A 16,649-nucleotide genomic window follows, 5' to 3' on the forward strand; every position below is an offset into this window, starting at 1 on the left:
CTGGCCTTGAACTCAGAAATCCGCCTGCCTCTGCCTCCCGAGTGCTGGGATTAAAGGCGTGCGCCACCACGCCCGGCTTAGTATCTTCATTTCTAACTCAGTGGTAGTTGCAAGTATTCTCCTGGGAAGTCATTTATAAAAATTCTCTAGACATACACAAAAATGTATGAAGTTTCTGATGTTTACATATACTATGAAACAATTTTCAACTTAGAAAATACTGAAAATTCTATCTGGAAGATAGCAAAACATGCCATTAAGTTACAGCTAATTTGAATTCTGAGGGTGACTAGAACTCTACTAAAAGCTGGGAAAAAAAACCAAAACCCAAAACCGTTTCCCTCTGCCTATCATGCATTATATACAAGTGTCTATAAGCACAAAAGGGAGGCTAATTTAAAAGTCTGGCTATTGTTTCCTGGTCAACATTTTGGCTTTAAATAGTAAAGCGCAACCTCTGAAACTTAAAGATCAAAACCAAAAAGAGGTTCGACGTTTACTTTTTATTAATTAGTTAACACAAGCTAGCATGTTTTTCTTTTCATTCTAAAAGAGCCAATGGAGAAAGACAATACACTAATAAGTGTCATATTTTAAAATATTATCACCTTTTACTTCAGGTCCAAAACACATAATCCGGATTTTAAAAGACAGCATTTTAACACAAAAATGGCCATTTCCTCCTTTAATTTCTCCTCAGAGATGAAGCCTTAAAAGAAATTAATTGTAACATTAAAAATACCTTGCAAGCCTTCCACCACTTGATCCTGGGACACAAGCAATGAAATCATCCAGAAAGGACTGCTCATTGCTTTGGATTTGAAGCGGTAAGTTTCCTTCAAGTGCCTCTAAGATAGTTGGGGAATGAGAAAGAGCCAAACCCTTTCCAAGAATGCCAGAGTGAGTTTTGCACACCTATTGGAAAAAAAGAGAATCTTTTTATCTTATTTATTTCTGATTTATTTATAAGAAAGGCTCCATTACACAGTCCACACATGGCCTTACATTCATTGTCTTGGCATTTGAGTGCAGAGGTTAAATATGTGTGCAATATACATGGCAAATAAAACAGAAACCTCTCTATGAATTTTTCAACATGCACACATTTTTGGTATGCCTTATTGAGAACAACTATTTCCTCCTATGCCCCAGCCTTACTATCTTTGGCCCATGACATACAAGTTATACTAAGAAAATACAGGAAAACAGTACCAGTTGCCTATATTCTGTAACTGTAAAATCTCCTTGGTAGATGGCATGGTCTATCTATGCTGACTTTGTTCCCTGCACATTAGGCACATCTAGAGCTCCTGAATGCAGGGAGTGGTGGCTACCTCTCATTTTCAGTTTCCATTATTGACAACCGTAGCAGTGAACAGTTAATCTAATCTTTCTAGCCAACTGCCAGAATTCTCTGGATTGGCGAATAAAAGATACACACATGCTGCGTTATTTTTAATATGCCTTACTAGCTCAAAGGCTAGTCTCATAGTCAAACTTAAGTTGTTTAACACTGAGGAAGATGATGTTGATTTAAAAGGATGATTTTCAGATGGTAATACAAGCTAAAATCAGAACCTAATTCAAGTATAGAATTGTAAGCTCTTTAAGTTAGGATAGATGGTAGAGTACTTTATTTAATTGACAGATAAGATGGACTGGGTGTTAATTGTGTATGATATTTTGTAATTTAGATAATTGTTAAGCTCTTTAGATAGTATCTAATCTAAGTGTTATTTTATACAGCACCATCTTATGAAATGATAATATATGAACTTTTTATTGCATATTTTCTTTATTTACATTTCAAATGTTATCACCTTTCCTGGTTCCCCTCTATCCCATCCCCATCCCCCTGCTTCTATGAGGGTGCTCCCTCACCTACTCACCTACTCCTGCCTCCCTGCCCTGGCATTCCCCTACTCTGGGGCATCCCCAGCACATGGAAATCATGTTCATATGGGCTCTCTCATTAAGAGGACCCTTATAAATTATGTGACTCTCCAACTGCCAATAGACAGAAATAAGTACTTAACCATGGAGTCATCTACTGGAGAATTAAGAACCATCCCAGAAACTATTATTTTAACACCAATGAACAAAAGCTAAAAGGCTTGGTGCAGTACCTGCAATGCAGCCTCTTCAAGAATTTCAAGATCTTCCTCCAACTCGTTCCCTGTTACACAAATTAAAAAGTTATACTAAAATATACAAATAACCTTACCAATCCTTTGTCTTCACTATTTGTTTTGTAATCTTGCTATTGTTGATTGAAAAAAATCTAGATAAATACAGTAGTTTAAATTTTAAAATGTTCAGTTTTTTTGTGTCCTATAAGTTGTAACTGTTAAGCTAGTAGTCAAGTATCATTCACCAAGCAATGTGAAGAATTAGGCAAGTTCACACTGCAGTGCAAAAGATGCAAGATTTTGTGTCATTTGTGTCTTTCTGTGTGCCATGTGTATGTGTATGTGCCATGTGTGTAGGTCACTGACATGGTTCTCAAGTGTGAATTTTGGAAGTGACAATTTTATGTTTCAATGTAAAAAAGGTTATATGAATCTGAGAAAGTAACTATATGAATGCATTTATGTGTGAAGTTTTTATACTTAATATATATTTTTTTACAAAAAGATTATTATTTTGAGTAATAAATAAGATGTATTTCAGGTAAACAATGATGATTTATAAAACCTTAAGTTATAGATATATATGAATTTGAATAAATTAAGATTTTATCATATGCTCCAGTTTCCATTTAAACAACAGCAGTGTATCAAAGAGCTATTGTTCCTATGTATGTGTAGTCACAGGATTTGTGTTGAAAGTTTATCTTTAAGTGTTCTGTACTAAATATATTTTACTTTTACATTTCCTTCTAAAGCCTTAGCAACACCTATGATTAAGTAGACTCACCAATAGGCAGTGCGAGATCCTTCTTCATCAGGGCTGCGGCACAAACCCCACCAAGATTGGCTAATTCTTTTTCCAGCTGAATAACTCCCTGTAGAATTGCATAGAAGTCACTATTTAAAACATGCTTGAATGTGAGGTATGAAAACATGTAATTCAAAGTTAGTCTCTGCAGTTGAAACTAGAAAGAAAGATGCCTCAGCTGGAGCTGAGAGACAAAGATTTAATATTAGACCCAACGCTGTCACAAGTATGAGATGACCTTCACTGTCCAAATCATGCTCTATTCATTACTTAGGGAAATTACGATCTTGGATTTATTTTAGTGTTTGATGTAAAACATTTAAGAAAACCCAGAATAAGATAAATCACTTTGTGAATCTAGGTTCTGATATGAGTAAAGGTTAAACCACTTTAGCATGGGGCATGAGTTATGTTTCAAAATGCACTTCACTTAAATGGGAACATACTGTATAACCTCAGTTATCCCCATGTCTGAAGAAAGAGCAGCAAAATGGTACCACACGTAATGAAACCACACGGCACTTTAAATTATAAACCTCTAGCTTGCAAGGCATTTTAAATCAACAGAAACTTTAAAAGAGCCAATTGTTCTTTCTTTTCTTTTTTTTTCGAGACAGGGTTTCCTCTGTGTAGCCCTGGCTGTCCTGGAACTCACTCTGTAGACCAGGCTGGCCTCGAACTCAGAGATCTGCCTGCCTCTGCCTCCCAAGTGCTGGGATGCACTGGGTGCACCACCACGCCCGGCGAGCCAATTGTTCTTAACAGACTGGGAAAACAACTTTTCTTACCTCATCAGGCCCGGGGCTAAATTCATATCCAATTGCAAAACACTTGAACCCATAGAAGGAGGCTTTGTCATCTTTCACATAATCTGAAGCAGTTTCCAGTGAGAAAAGGGCTTCATTTCCTTTAAAAACAAAACAAAACAAAAAGTCTGTCTGTGAGCAAGTACCTGTCTCTGCTATTGAGGTCAAAGTCTAAATATTTCATTATTTTATTATATAAATAATTTGTCAAAACGGTTATTAAAATAGAAAGAAGATGTTTTGAGGAAGAATCCTTTATTTGCTTAAGCAAGCTGTTAGAAGCAACCCTATCAACAACAGACCCAACTCTAAGGAATTGTTGGTAATTCCCATTATAACAACTCTGTTTCCTTAATCCTACTTTACATAAGTCTGGGCAATTTAAAAATGACCTATCAATTACTGAGTACCTAAGTTAGTCTTCTCTTCTTTGCATTAAGTAATCTTCCATTCTGCTATTTGGATTTTTAGGATCCCTTAACAAATCAACCAATCCAACAAAAAGTAGGTTAGAGTCAAAGGAAAAACTCTAAATTCATCCAGGCCAGATGATGTGAAAGATGACAAAGCTTCCGTCTGTAGTTTTAAGTGTTTGAAACAGTAGTCACTGTTAACTGGTTACAATTAGGGTACTTCAGACAAGAGTTTAAAGTTTACAGTTTTAAAGGAAAATATGAATATTAGAAATAAGTATTCACATACATCCACCCTCACCACCACCCTTACCCACATTCACATGTTAAAATGAGGAGCTTGAATCCTATTTCTACAATACATGGCATCTACTGAGGAAATAGAAATCAAGTCCAATTGCATACCTTTTAGGTAGTTTGGTCCCAACTATACCGAAGAGGCGGTATTAACCCTGAGAGTCCCACCCCACCCCACCCCACCCCACCCCCACACAAAATCTTCACAACAATCTCTCTTCACAAACTTAGATGGGACCACACCCCTTTCCCAGCACATCTTATTTATCCTTAACTGTAACCAAGACCCATACGTTTTAAAATAATTTTCTCTGAAGTTAAACACTTTCCATAATGAATTTTTTAACACACACACACATAACGTTTCCATTTCATCCCATAAATAGAGAAGTGAAAATTCACCTGGCAACACTAAAACCATAGTAGGCCATCCAGAGGATCCCGAATATTTCTTTAATTCTATCCATGAATTAAGGTTTTCATGAACAGATGTCAGTTTTGCTCCATATCCAGAGTTCTGAATGGTTCTGACAGGAATAAGCAAACGGATGACGTCTTCTGACTGTGCAGTACCACACTGAGGGTCAAATTCGATTGTCATCCACCTAACACATTCTGGGAATGTCACCTGGCGGTAGACAAGAGGATATCTGTTTATGTGTATGTATAGTTTTATTAAATGAAACAGAATAATGTTATACTACAAAAAATGAAGGACTAAAGGAGAAACAAACTGAAGGAAACAACAGATTGTCTTATCATTTAGTTTAACATTTGTCTTACCATCCATTTAATAATTAGAAAACAAAATTGTCTTAGTCAGGGTTTCTATTCCTGCACAAAGCATCAAAACCAAGAAGCAAGTTGGGGAGGAAAGGGTTTATTCAGCTTACACTCCCAAACTGTTGTTATCACCAAAGGAAGTCAGGACTGGAACTCACAAAGTACACTTTCTGATATCATTAGAAAACCTCAGATCCAGCTTTGATTTTGAGTCTTGCTAAGAATGGTACCCACCTTGTAGTGCATCACACAGGCAGGCTTGTATGGGTGCTCACTCTCAATGACAGCATAGTGATTGGAAGTGGTACAAGCCGAGAGGCCTTGCTCGGGCTGGTTGCCTGTCGTACTATCAGTTGACTGATTGGGATTGAACGCAGGGGGTGCATACTTCTGATTCAAAATGGCAACTGAGGGAAGCAATTGCTGGACAAGGCCAAAAACTTCTACAGCAACCTAGTAGATATAAAAAATATAGATGATTAAATAAGTGTGAAATTCATTTTACTTAAGAACTACCCTAATTGTTGGTAACTCTTATAAGTACCAGTCTCCATATAGTTTCTATAAAGTATTTTTTTTAATGTGTTTTTAGTGGGTAAAGAAATTCATTCTAAATATTATATCGAAATAATCTATATTTTAAAACAATTGCTTTTCTGTGATCTATAAATAAATAGCTTTACTTTATTTAATTATGCCAAAGACTGTACAGTCTATGACATTCTTCATGTCTTATCTCACTACTGTAAAATAATCTTTTTATTGATAATTTTATTAAAACTGGAGAGTTGGCATCAAGTTCAGATTTTTTTAAAAAAAAAAAACATCAGGTTACTTAATCTTTCTTTATGTCATATTTATAAAATAGATTTCCTATTCCTAATTCCTAAATTCTTCAAGTGTGAAGCCAATATGTACACTAAATCAATTAGCAGTTCGGGGAACAATGAGACTTAGCTAACGACTTCTAGCACTTAGGATGCTCTCTCTGTTACCTATTACCCTAGTGCCTCAGTGATTAAAGGGAAGATGTAAGACCAGTGAAATAGTACCAGTGGTAAGAGATTCAAAGTTATAGAATTTTGATTACACACCTTGGGAATAGCAGCGGCTACTGGTCCTATGTAGGCTATAATAAGGGGAAGCAGCATGGAAAACAGACTGGAAGAGCTAAGCAGTTCTGGAATGTCATCAGCTAAAAAAAGCATTGAGACTGTAGTTAGAAGGTAGTTTGTTATACTGTATGCATGCTCTCCTAACCTCTACCCTGTTATCCTCAGAAAGCTGTGCTTGACATCAACTATACATTTATGAAGGACAGGCTCAATTTATTCTAAGGGATTTATTGTTATCTCAATCCTTACAATAGATACTTTCCACTTTTTAAAAGGAAAAGTCAAGTTACAAAGTGTTTGTATATCTTATAGTAAATTCATAACATGGTCTACATATATACCTGTAAAATGCTACAGAAAGGAGTAGAAGCTAGGGCAATGGTTTTAAATGGCTACATGAGTGACACGAAGCAAATTATTTAGAATATCAACAATATTTCTTCACTGAATGCTATTAGGATTAAATTAATCAACATATAATATAAAATGCTTAGAATAATATCTGTACATAAAAACATTCCAAAAAGCATTTGTTGTTACAAAGCTATTGTGACTTCTTTTTTCCCATAAAGCACTTTGCTGACAGCCATTTTAGTTATTTACCCATGATCATGATGCTTAAAAGATTGACTGAGCCTATATATTTATATTGTAGGGCAATTGTTCTTTCAAATATGGAGTTCTAAACCTATGAACAAATATTCGTTGCATATGAATGAATGACATATATTAACAAAATACTTTTTCAGCCTAGCCTAAACCTGTGGAATGGAACAACATTTTAGGTGAAAGGATAACACTGAGTATTTTACACTAGTAATTCTCCTTAGTGTAGAGAGTTGCCTAGATACACAGGTGGGTAACAGGAGAAAGGTAGCAATGCCATTACTTGGACATTTCCATTCAAGAAAAATGCATGTGAGGTTGCATTAAGGCAGCTTAAACCAGGCACTGGTAGAACAGAGAAAGAGAAAAATACTAACTTGACTTTCCCGAGAAGAAATAGTTCTAGAACTTGATTTAGACAAGTAGATCTGAGGAGATGGGCAGGGTTATTCATCTGGTTATTCACCAGCCATTTGGATGAATAGTTAATAGATACAGGAAGCACAGTAAGAAAAAATTTTCACAATAGCAAAAAAGTTTCACTAACAAGAAAATAAGCAAAAATGAATTTAATCAGATGAGATGTTTCTCTTATTGACCAAACTAAAAAATTTAAAGTATTCTGGTTTTTTTTTTTTTTTTTTTTTTTGGTTCACTTAAAAAAAAATCTTCCTCAGAGTATGAAGGGAATGAATGATCCAAAATCAATACTGTATAGATGGATAAGTAAATAAGGAACTAAACACTCAGGGACTCCCCTTCATTAACTATTCACAAAAGAACTTCAGGTTCTAAACTATAACTCTAAGGAAAGGAAAAGGATAGTCTTACCATCCACAGCAAGAGCTCTGTGCAACAGGTCCTTAGCAGCTCGAACAACAGTGCTTACCACAGAGAGTGCTCTGCTACAGTTTTTATCTTCTTCATTAGCTTTACTTAGAAGTTGGGATTGTAAATCTCCATCAAATTCACTCCTGCGGCATGAATAAAATGAAAACAGTTTTCACTGAGAACTTCAGGCATCATATTCCGATCAGAAATCCTCAATAAACGTAAAGTGAAAAACAATTACAGTTAAGACAGTATATGTGGCATCAAATCTGAAGATGTAGGGGATGCAAAGAAATCTTCAGATCAGATGCCACTATGCAGTCATACATACTAGAATACAACATGAAGGTGATATATCAAAGCACCTGCCAGAGTTTTTAATGAATGTATGGAAAGGTGCATGAAATAATAATAAAAAAAGGACGGCATATGTATAATTATGTTAGTTTAGGATAAAGGCTTTGAACAAAAACCAAAGCAGACTATAAAGTAAAGGGTGCTATTTTTTGTTAGATTAAGTTGTTCTTTGTTGAACTAATATTTAAGAAAGACCTGAGTTGTGTTTAAAAACAAACTACAAACTCATGGAAAATGTGAGAGAATATTATCTGGACAGTGGGAGCCAGGTGCAGAGTTCATGGAATAGGATTAGACAAGTAAACAGGGTCTGATCATATGGACTTTCCAGGCCAGAGTAGCAAACGCCTATTTAATCGCAAAGCATCAAGAGAGAACTGAGGAGGGAGGGGTATGCCTTCATTCCTATCAGAGAACGCTGACTGTTCTGTGCAGAACAGAATGTGAAGGGCAGCAGAGAAAGAAGAGACCCTGAGATAGAGATGATGATCATTTTAAATTAGAGAGACTGGGAATCAGCAGTTCAATTATAGGAATGATAGGAGAAGTCACAAGTAGAACACTTTACAAATACGTATGTCAGAAATTACCAAATTAGATGCAAGAGAAAGAGACATCTAGAACAAGGTGTTTGGCTACAACTGGGTGCCTACTAAGGGACACATTAAACCTACAACATCTGTCGGCCAACCATAGAAAGCATCCTTTTATTTATTTATTTATTTATTTATTTATTTATTTATTTATTTTTTAAGGCGAGAACTATAAGGACTTACTAGAATGTTAGAAAAATAAAAATGTGAATATGGAAAGTCCATGCCCATATCTTACAAGTTCTTAAATTTAGGAACAATGACTCTAACCGATTCTGAAATGACGGCTATATCCCTAAGACACCCATTATTATCCTTACGGAGCATGTACGGTGTGGTGATTTAAGGGCATTTTGTTACCTGGAGTCCGACATCCAGACTGTGAACCCCTTTATCATCCAGACTATAAGCCCCTTTATCATAAGTCACTACAAATGAGATTTGGGAACAATGTTTAAATACTCAATGCCTTGGCTCCCTCATCTGTGAATAAGGGTAGAAAAAATTCCCACTGTGTGACTAGCCAAGGCAAAGACAAGAAGCACTACATATACAAAATTAGTGGCTTGATACAAAGTTAGGTTGAGGGGAAAGGGGGATAATTTCACCAAGATGATAGATAAGTTATTATTCAAAAGAATCAGACATAATGAAAAATGTATATATAGGGTTATTTTTCCTCAAAGATCATAATTTTCTGTTTTCCATCATTTACCTACCAAATAGCTCACTAAAGTACTCTAAGAACACTCCCACTATTATATGGTCTAGAGTCCCAGAGGCTAACCTGAGCAGGTGAAAATAGTTTTACATGTAAAACTGTTCTCCAACTGGATAAAATAACCAAGGCAATACCACTACCTGGAGAGTCAGGCTGGGTAACCTAGTTTAAATAATTATTTTAAAAATGAGTAAGTTCTGCTTGTATTTTAAAATAAAATCAAAGAATTAAAATAGTATCAGCAACATATATGGTAGAACAAAAAAACCTTTAGTGATATTGAAAGAATGACAAAAATTTAAAAGCATTCACCTTAATAGTTAATACTGAATTTATATTTTAAAATGAGGATTCTTCAAAGGGTTTGACTAAGTATGTGCTAGGAAGATAAACTGTAATTTAGGTCCATTACCAACTTGACATGTTTTGTATCATTGTGAGTGTTACCCACCACTTGAGCACATTCGTCTCTAACTATCGGCACACCTACCTATAGTATAGTATCTGGGGAATCTGCCCTCTGGTTTGGTTTGTGCCATTACTGCTCAGGCTGCATGTGCTGAAGGTAAAGGTCACGCCATCAGGGCACTGAACAGTGGTCATTCCTCCATCTCCATTGGCTGTGCGACTGCCATAGTTCCTCAAGCGCACAGCGTACTTAACATTTTCCTTCACGATGAAGACATAAAGCATTTTTTTAAATATTTTTATTAGGTATTTTCCTCATTTACATTTCCAATGCTATCCCAAAAGTCCCCCATACCCTCCCCCCAACTCCCCGACCCACTCAGACATAAAGCATGTTATATCCGTTCACAATATAAGGAAAATACAGAAAGAACCCTAGCAGTAAACTACTCAAATATACTGAAATATTGTGGTCATTATAAATAATATCATTAAATGAGCTTTAATGAATATAATAGCTAATACTTACTGAATACCTTTAGATAACAGAACCTTTTCCAAATACTTTATATGATCTAAATGAATTAATTCAAGTGCCCTCAGTAGGTAAGTATATTACTTGACAGATAAAAGAATTTGAGATGCAGTTGCTAAATAACTTGCCCAAAGTAACACAGCCGGGAAGCGGTGAGACCAGCAGTTGACCACTACAGGTCACACCTGTGCTTAATTACATGCATAAACATGAGTCAGACAAATATAAGCTAATACTGTTCTCTCAGTTTAAATTCTTAAAATAATTTAAGTATGTTAAAACCATAATTGTTATATCTATTACATTTTTATTTTAGAAGAAATTTACTCAGAGACAAAAATATGCCCACAAACACAGGAAAAAAAAATCCGTGAATAACTGCCCACAATATGTAGGAAAACAGAGATGCAGATAGTCATATTTTATGATCCAGGAGGCTTTTGTATTTTTTCTTTCACTTCTGCCGGCTAGTTTTATGTCAGCTACACACAAATTATAGTCATCTGAAAGGAGGGAACCTTAACTGAGAAAATACACCCATAAGATCAGGCTGCAGGCAAGCCTGCAGGGCATTTTCTTAGTGATTGATGTGGGAGACCACGTCTATTATGGGTAGTGCCACCCCCAGGCTGGTGGTCCTGGCTTCTATAAGAAAGCAAGCTGAACAAGCAGCGAAGAGCAGGCCAATATGCAACACTCTTCCATGGTCACTGCATCTGCTTCTGCCTTCAGGTTCCTGCCCTGTTTGAGTTTCTGCCCTGACTGCCCTCAGTGATGCTCTCATGATGGTGTTGATCATATAGAACCGCTGGGCTGCATTACAGGTGGGAATAGGCCTCTCGATGTGGGGGGCTGGGAGCTGACTCCAGTCCTCTACGAGAGTATTATGTGCTCCTTACTAACCACTGACGCAGCTATAAACCTTAAAGTTCTTAGCAAGTCTCTGACGAGTCTATTTTAACTTTAAAGTCTATTCTGAAATGGTATTTATTCACTTGCATCAGGGTTAGTTTAATTTTACTTTAACACTAATAATTACTTTAATTTATCTACTTTCGCAAATACTTGTATTTAGAAAATAAAGGATAAATCTTAATGCTTTTATGTATGTATGTATGTATGTATGTATGTACATGTTTTGTCTACATACAAATGCATGTGCACCATGAGCATCCCTTGTGCCTGAGTAGCTCAAAGAGGTCATCAGATCCCCGAACTAGAATTTCGGATAGTTGAAAGACACCATGTGGATGCTGGGAACTGAACCTGGGTCCGTGGCAGGAACAACTAGTGTTAATTGCTGTGTCATCTTTCTGGCCTCCACTAATACTAACTCTTAAGACCGCCTGTGCTTTTCTTAAAGCGTTTTTGGTGTACTATAAGTTGGAAGCATGAAGACTAATGCATAATCAGTTTAAATACTCTGCAACACCAAGACTTGTGCTTTGCTCTCATTGCTTAAACAGTATAACACTATAGCATTGATTAGTCTTCCTCACCAACAAAAGAGGCTTAAGAGTAGAAAAATGACGATATGCCAGATTTAAGAAAGATCACACAGGAGAATGCTGTAGTAGCACTGAAACTGAATAAATACTACTATATATCTTTTCTACTTATATTGTACAGCCCTTTAAAAAGCTAAATCTGTCTTACCCTGAATCTAGAACTGTCTGACTATACAACCTAACAATTTGTCCTAGTATACCAGACTTTGATACATGTAAAGACCAGAGCATAATATAGTACAATACCTCGGATATTATATTGGAGTAGGTAAATGCACGAGGAGTTAAAGCAACATAACAGATAAAAACCTTGGGAGAAGCCATAGTCAATGCATCTTTATTGTTAATTAGTATGCATGCATATCTATGTGGGAGTGTATGCCTATGCCTGTGAGTGCAGCCACCTGAAGAGGTCAGAAGAGGGTGCTGGGGACCGTGGACCTGAAGTGCCTGGTGCCTGGTGATCTACTGGACACGGGTGCTAAGATTCAAACTTATGTCCTCTGCGAGAGCAGTGCATAGAAGCAGAGTGTACTCTCTCCAGTCTACTCATCATTATCTTTAACCGTGCAACACTGCCTCTTAGTCTAAAAAGAAATGTGCTTGAATTACCTTTAAGGGAACAACTTTGTCAAGTCTGATTTCAGCTATGTCACTGGGTGAATCGTCTGTTGTATAAGTTCCTTTAACTAATTCTAGAGACGTCCATCTATGAGAATGAGTTGAATCTCCTGCATGTTCACTCTAATGAAGATAAAAACAGTTACAAGATGGTTAACTTATTGTAGGAACAGTTCTGATTATAATTCTTTAATGTCTTCAGGTAATTTTATTGCCTTGTATAAAAAATTAGTTATGGGCTAGTGAAGATAGGTCAGCAGGCAAACCAGCCTGACAGCCTGAGTTTAATCTCTGAGATCCTACACATGCTGGGGAAGACTGGGTCCCACCGTTGTTCTCTGATCTCCACATATGCAACTTAGCATGTAAATGGATGTATGCACACACACTCACATACACAAATAAATGTATTAAAAAATGAAATTAGTCATTAGCATTTCTTTATACAATCTGAAGAAAGATTTTGACACTCCAAGCTATTCACTTTTATCTTGTTTCCTGCAGAGATTAAAACATAGACTGACTTGTACCATCTTAGGTCTTGGGTCTAGGTCTTTGGACATCTTCAAGGAAAGACTGCACATTGAGCAGAATGAAGCAGATGTTAATTAAAATTAATTGAGCAAAAGAATCAGTCAAATAGATGCTATTACAAGAGACTTATTTTTGTGTTTTCTGTCTTATATTAAAGATACTTTGTAAAAATTCAAGCACTTAAAATATTAAGTGATATTAGAGAAAAATAGAGCTACAGCAATCAATAAGCTCTGTCTTCAGTAAGTATTTTCTATTAGGACTTTGATAAGATTGTGTAGCCTTTGTTAGGAGAAACAGTATTCACCTAACTGCTGTTCTAGGATCATGAAAAATGGCAACAGCAAAAAACAACCAATCAACTAACTAAACAAAAAGAGCAAAACCAAAGCAAGCCAAACCAACCAACCAACCAACCAAACAAACAAACAAACAAAACCCCATAAGACTTGGAATAAAAGGCTTAGCTATGTACTTTCTAGTTTATAATTCCATTTAAAAATCTCTCTTTTTCTATAATTCCAAAACTAAAATAAACAAAATAAAGTAAGAGAGAAGTGTGCTGAAATGTTCCAAACAAGCATAAGGCTTTTCATTCCAGTTTAAAGTTTACATATAGCTGATCTGTTAAATTCCTGAAGTCACCACACTAAGATGATGGTGAACTCTGGTGGCCACACTACTGCAAGCGTGGTACTCACATCATCAACCAACACCTCCAGCTCATACTCATGGATACCACCTCCTCCGTAGACAGCGAAACCAACAACCACAATTCCAGGTTTGTCTACTGCAAAACAGATTGCATCAGGGGACCCATTTCCAGTGTTCCAACTTCTTCCCTGACTTGTTTTTGTGAATCGGTTAGCACTGGCTTTGACAGAGTGAAGAGAATTAAGTCCATCAACCTGTAAACAACACGCACGATTCCATTAGCAGTTGTTAACCTGAGTATTATGAGTAACAACTGAAACAAAATATTTAGTGGACACATGTTAGATATTAAACATCCATTTGAATAATGTATTTCATATTAACATAATATTTTCAAAATAAACCCACAATCCTTTTTGGGAGGAAAAACAAAAAACAGAAGCATCAAAATCAGTTAAAACATTCAGATAAGTTATAAAACATGGCTAAGAAATGCAGTGAAAAGAGGAAAATAACAATACTTCACAAAATGTATCAAACATAATATTTGATACTTAAATTTTGTTACATTGGCTACAGAACACGATGTGCAATTTCTACTCCTGGGATTTATTCCAACAAGAAAGTTCACTTTACGACTATCTCACCACAGTTACATAAACTATGGTATAGGTAAGACAGAGATTCTGCCCAGCTTTTATATGAATTTGTATATGTAACTATAGACAGAGCAAAGCTTTGGGGCTTTTTGTTCTTTAAACACAATTTGTTTATTATTACCAGCCTGATCTCAGAACAATACTTGTTACTTATTAATAAAACAACTGGTGCAAGTTCATGGTGTTGTGTAATGAGGCAGTCAAGAACTTTGTCTAGAGAACCATATGTACTTTATATAAAGTGATGAGCTGGTCTATTAATGAGGACGCAGTTAAAAGATGGGACTGGAATGGGGAAATGGCTCAGGTAGTAGTATTTGCTCTATAATCATGGAGACCTGTGGTAAAGGCAGACTATCTGTAACCCCATCAGTAGGAGGTGCACAAGCAGATATAATCTGGGGCTCTCTGACCAGTCTAATAGATGAGTTTCTACATTCAGTGTGAGATCGTGTCTCAATAAATATGGTTGAGAAGGACTGAGATAGACAGCTAATATCAATCTCTGGCTTCTACATATATACACACATAGTGAGGCATACCTATATGTAAACACACATACATACCATAAGTGCACGTCCACACACACTCTGTGAAAGAGATTGAGAGAGTGAATTTTAAAAAAGTAAAAATAAAATGAGTTAAATCATAGAAGAGGAAAGCAAAGAAAAAAGTATTATTTTGTGTACATATATGCTGTGCAGGAGCACACACAGAAGCCAAAGGACAGCAGGTGTTTTGTTCAATTACTCTACTTACTCACGAGAAACAGGAGCTAGACTGGCAGCAAAAAGAGCCAGAGATCCTTTCTAAAACATATCCCTGACCTTACTGGAAATTATGAATATAGAAACAACATTGAAAGGAAAGTATGTCTGTTGTTACTGTTCTCTATTTATCGTTTTGAAGAACCCAGACTAGCCTCGCCTTGCTTCTACTTCTTGAGTGCTGGGTTTACAGGCATGTACTAATATAGTGAGTGATACTGTGAAAAAGAGGGCAAGGTTGCTTTGGGAAAGAAACTGATAGGAAATGACCATCAGAAATAAGCTTTATTGATGCACAGCCTTTTACAAGGGCCTTGATCAGGTATTGAGGTAGGTGAGCATTAAATATCAGGGATAATATGAAGAGGTCTTAGAGGGAAGGAGGAGCTTCGCTAAGATGTCTAAGTAAAAGAGAAAGAAAGTTACCACAGACAGGATGGTGGGGGTAGATGGTGTGGGGAGAACAGAGGAGAATCTTCAAAGAAATAAATCTCCTGAATGATAGAAAACACCTAACATGCGTGTGTGTGTGCCTGTGTGTGTGTGTGTGTGTGTGTGTGATTAGAAGAGTGTGCTGAGAAGGACTATAACTTAGTGGTGATAAAGCCCAACACAGCTTGGCTTCCTAACTATCCCACACAGAGGTGTAGGGGTTTCGGCCTGACCTCTTTAGGCTATGAGTGACCAGTGTCTTAAGAGATAGGTTTACTTCCCATTCTACAGAACCACATGCTTATTCATCCAGTTTTGAAGTAGAGCCCCTTACCTCTGACCCCAGGGCTGATGCCGTCAGCTCACTGACAATGCTGGCCAGCAGTCCGCAGGTGTTGGAGACCAGGTGTGAGGAGAAGAGCTCACTCTCCCTCCGAAGGCTGTTCCTCACCGGAAGCACCACAATGACCAGCATCTTCTCCAGCACTTCCCGGAAGCTCGTCATGCCCGAGATGTTCTCTTCACTCTACAGCAGGGTACAGGACAAGAGCGAGGCAAAGCTCTGCCTTACATCCCCAAGGAGTACACAGTCCTCCGTGGACAAATTTTTCCATATGATAGATACCCTAAAGATCTACCTGAATTAGTTCTTTTTGTTTCATAATTTACAAAATGTGTTTTTATTAGCTTTGTGACATTTTCACATACTTTCTTATTTTAACTACATAACAGTTTAAAATCTGTGTCTATGTGATAGACAATTAGTCATTCTATTTAAAATTATTTATCTATAAGACTTCAGAAAAACTTGTCTCTATAAAAATGGTTTGTACATTTATGAAATTCCTACACAGCTAATCCTTTTACAACTATTACATTCAATTTCTGAAAGAAAACAAAAATCCCAACTTCTGTCAATAGAAAAGTCCATTTGTGAAATTAGAATTTCATTAAAATTCAAACTCCAAAAAGATTTCTCCCCTAAATACTGAAAAGATTATTAATTCACCTGTTACTTCACACAAAGTCCTGTCGTCTATTACAGTCTCATGCACTTCACCCACAGTGAATG

The 16,649-nt window shown here is 36.5% G+C and overlaps 1 protein-coding gene across 13 annotated transcripts in view; it reads right to left on the bottom strand.

The window, feature by feature from the left end:
• Mycbp2 (MYC binding protein 2) overlaps positions 1–16,649 on the bottom strand; it is a 233,148-nt gene that overhangs the window by 83,170 nt on the left and 133,329 nt on the right. For all 13 annotated transcript variants that reach the window (XM_085828830.1, XM_085828825.1, XM_029468874.2 and 10 more), the window contains 12 exons: positions 15,912–16,103; positions 13,767–13,973; positions 12,523–12,654; positions 9,950–10,128; positions 7,789–7,931; positions 6,331–6,431; positions 5,471–5,689; positions 4,856–5,081; positions 3,726–3,844; positions 2,917–3,004; positions 2,127–2,176; positions 743–915 (listed from right to left, as the gene is read on the bottom strand). In XM_085828830.1, the coding sequence (XP_085684956.1) occupies positions 743–915; positions 2,127–2,176; positions 2,917–3,004; positions 3,726–3,844; positions 4,856–5,081; positions 5,471–5,689; positions 6,331–6,431; positions 7,789–7,931; positions 9,950–10,128; positions 12,523–12,654; positions 13,767–13,973; positions 15,912–16,103 (1,829 nt within the window). The remainder of the gene's footprint in view (positions 1–742; positions 916–2,126; positions 2,177–2,916; positions 3,005–3,725; positions 3,845–4,855; positions 5,082–5,470; positions 5,690–6,330; positions 6,432–7,788; positions 7,932–9,949; positions 10,129–12,522; positions 12,655–13,766; positions 13,974–15,911; positions 16,104–16,649) is intronic.

This window comes from Mus caroli, unplaced genomic scaffold (genome assembly GCF_978045245.1).
Source record: "Mus caroli unplaced genomic scaffold, Mus_caroli_1 scaffold_12, whole genome shotgun sequence".
NCBI lineage: Eukaryota > Metazoa > Chordata > Mammalia > Rodentia > Muridae > Mus > Mus caroli.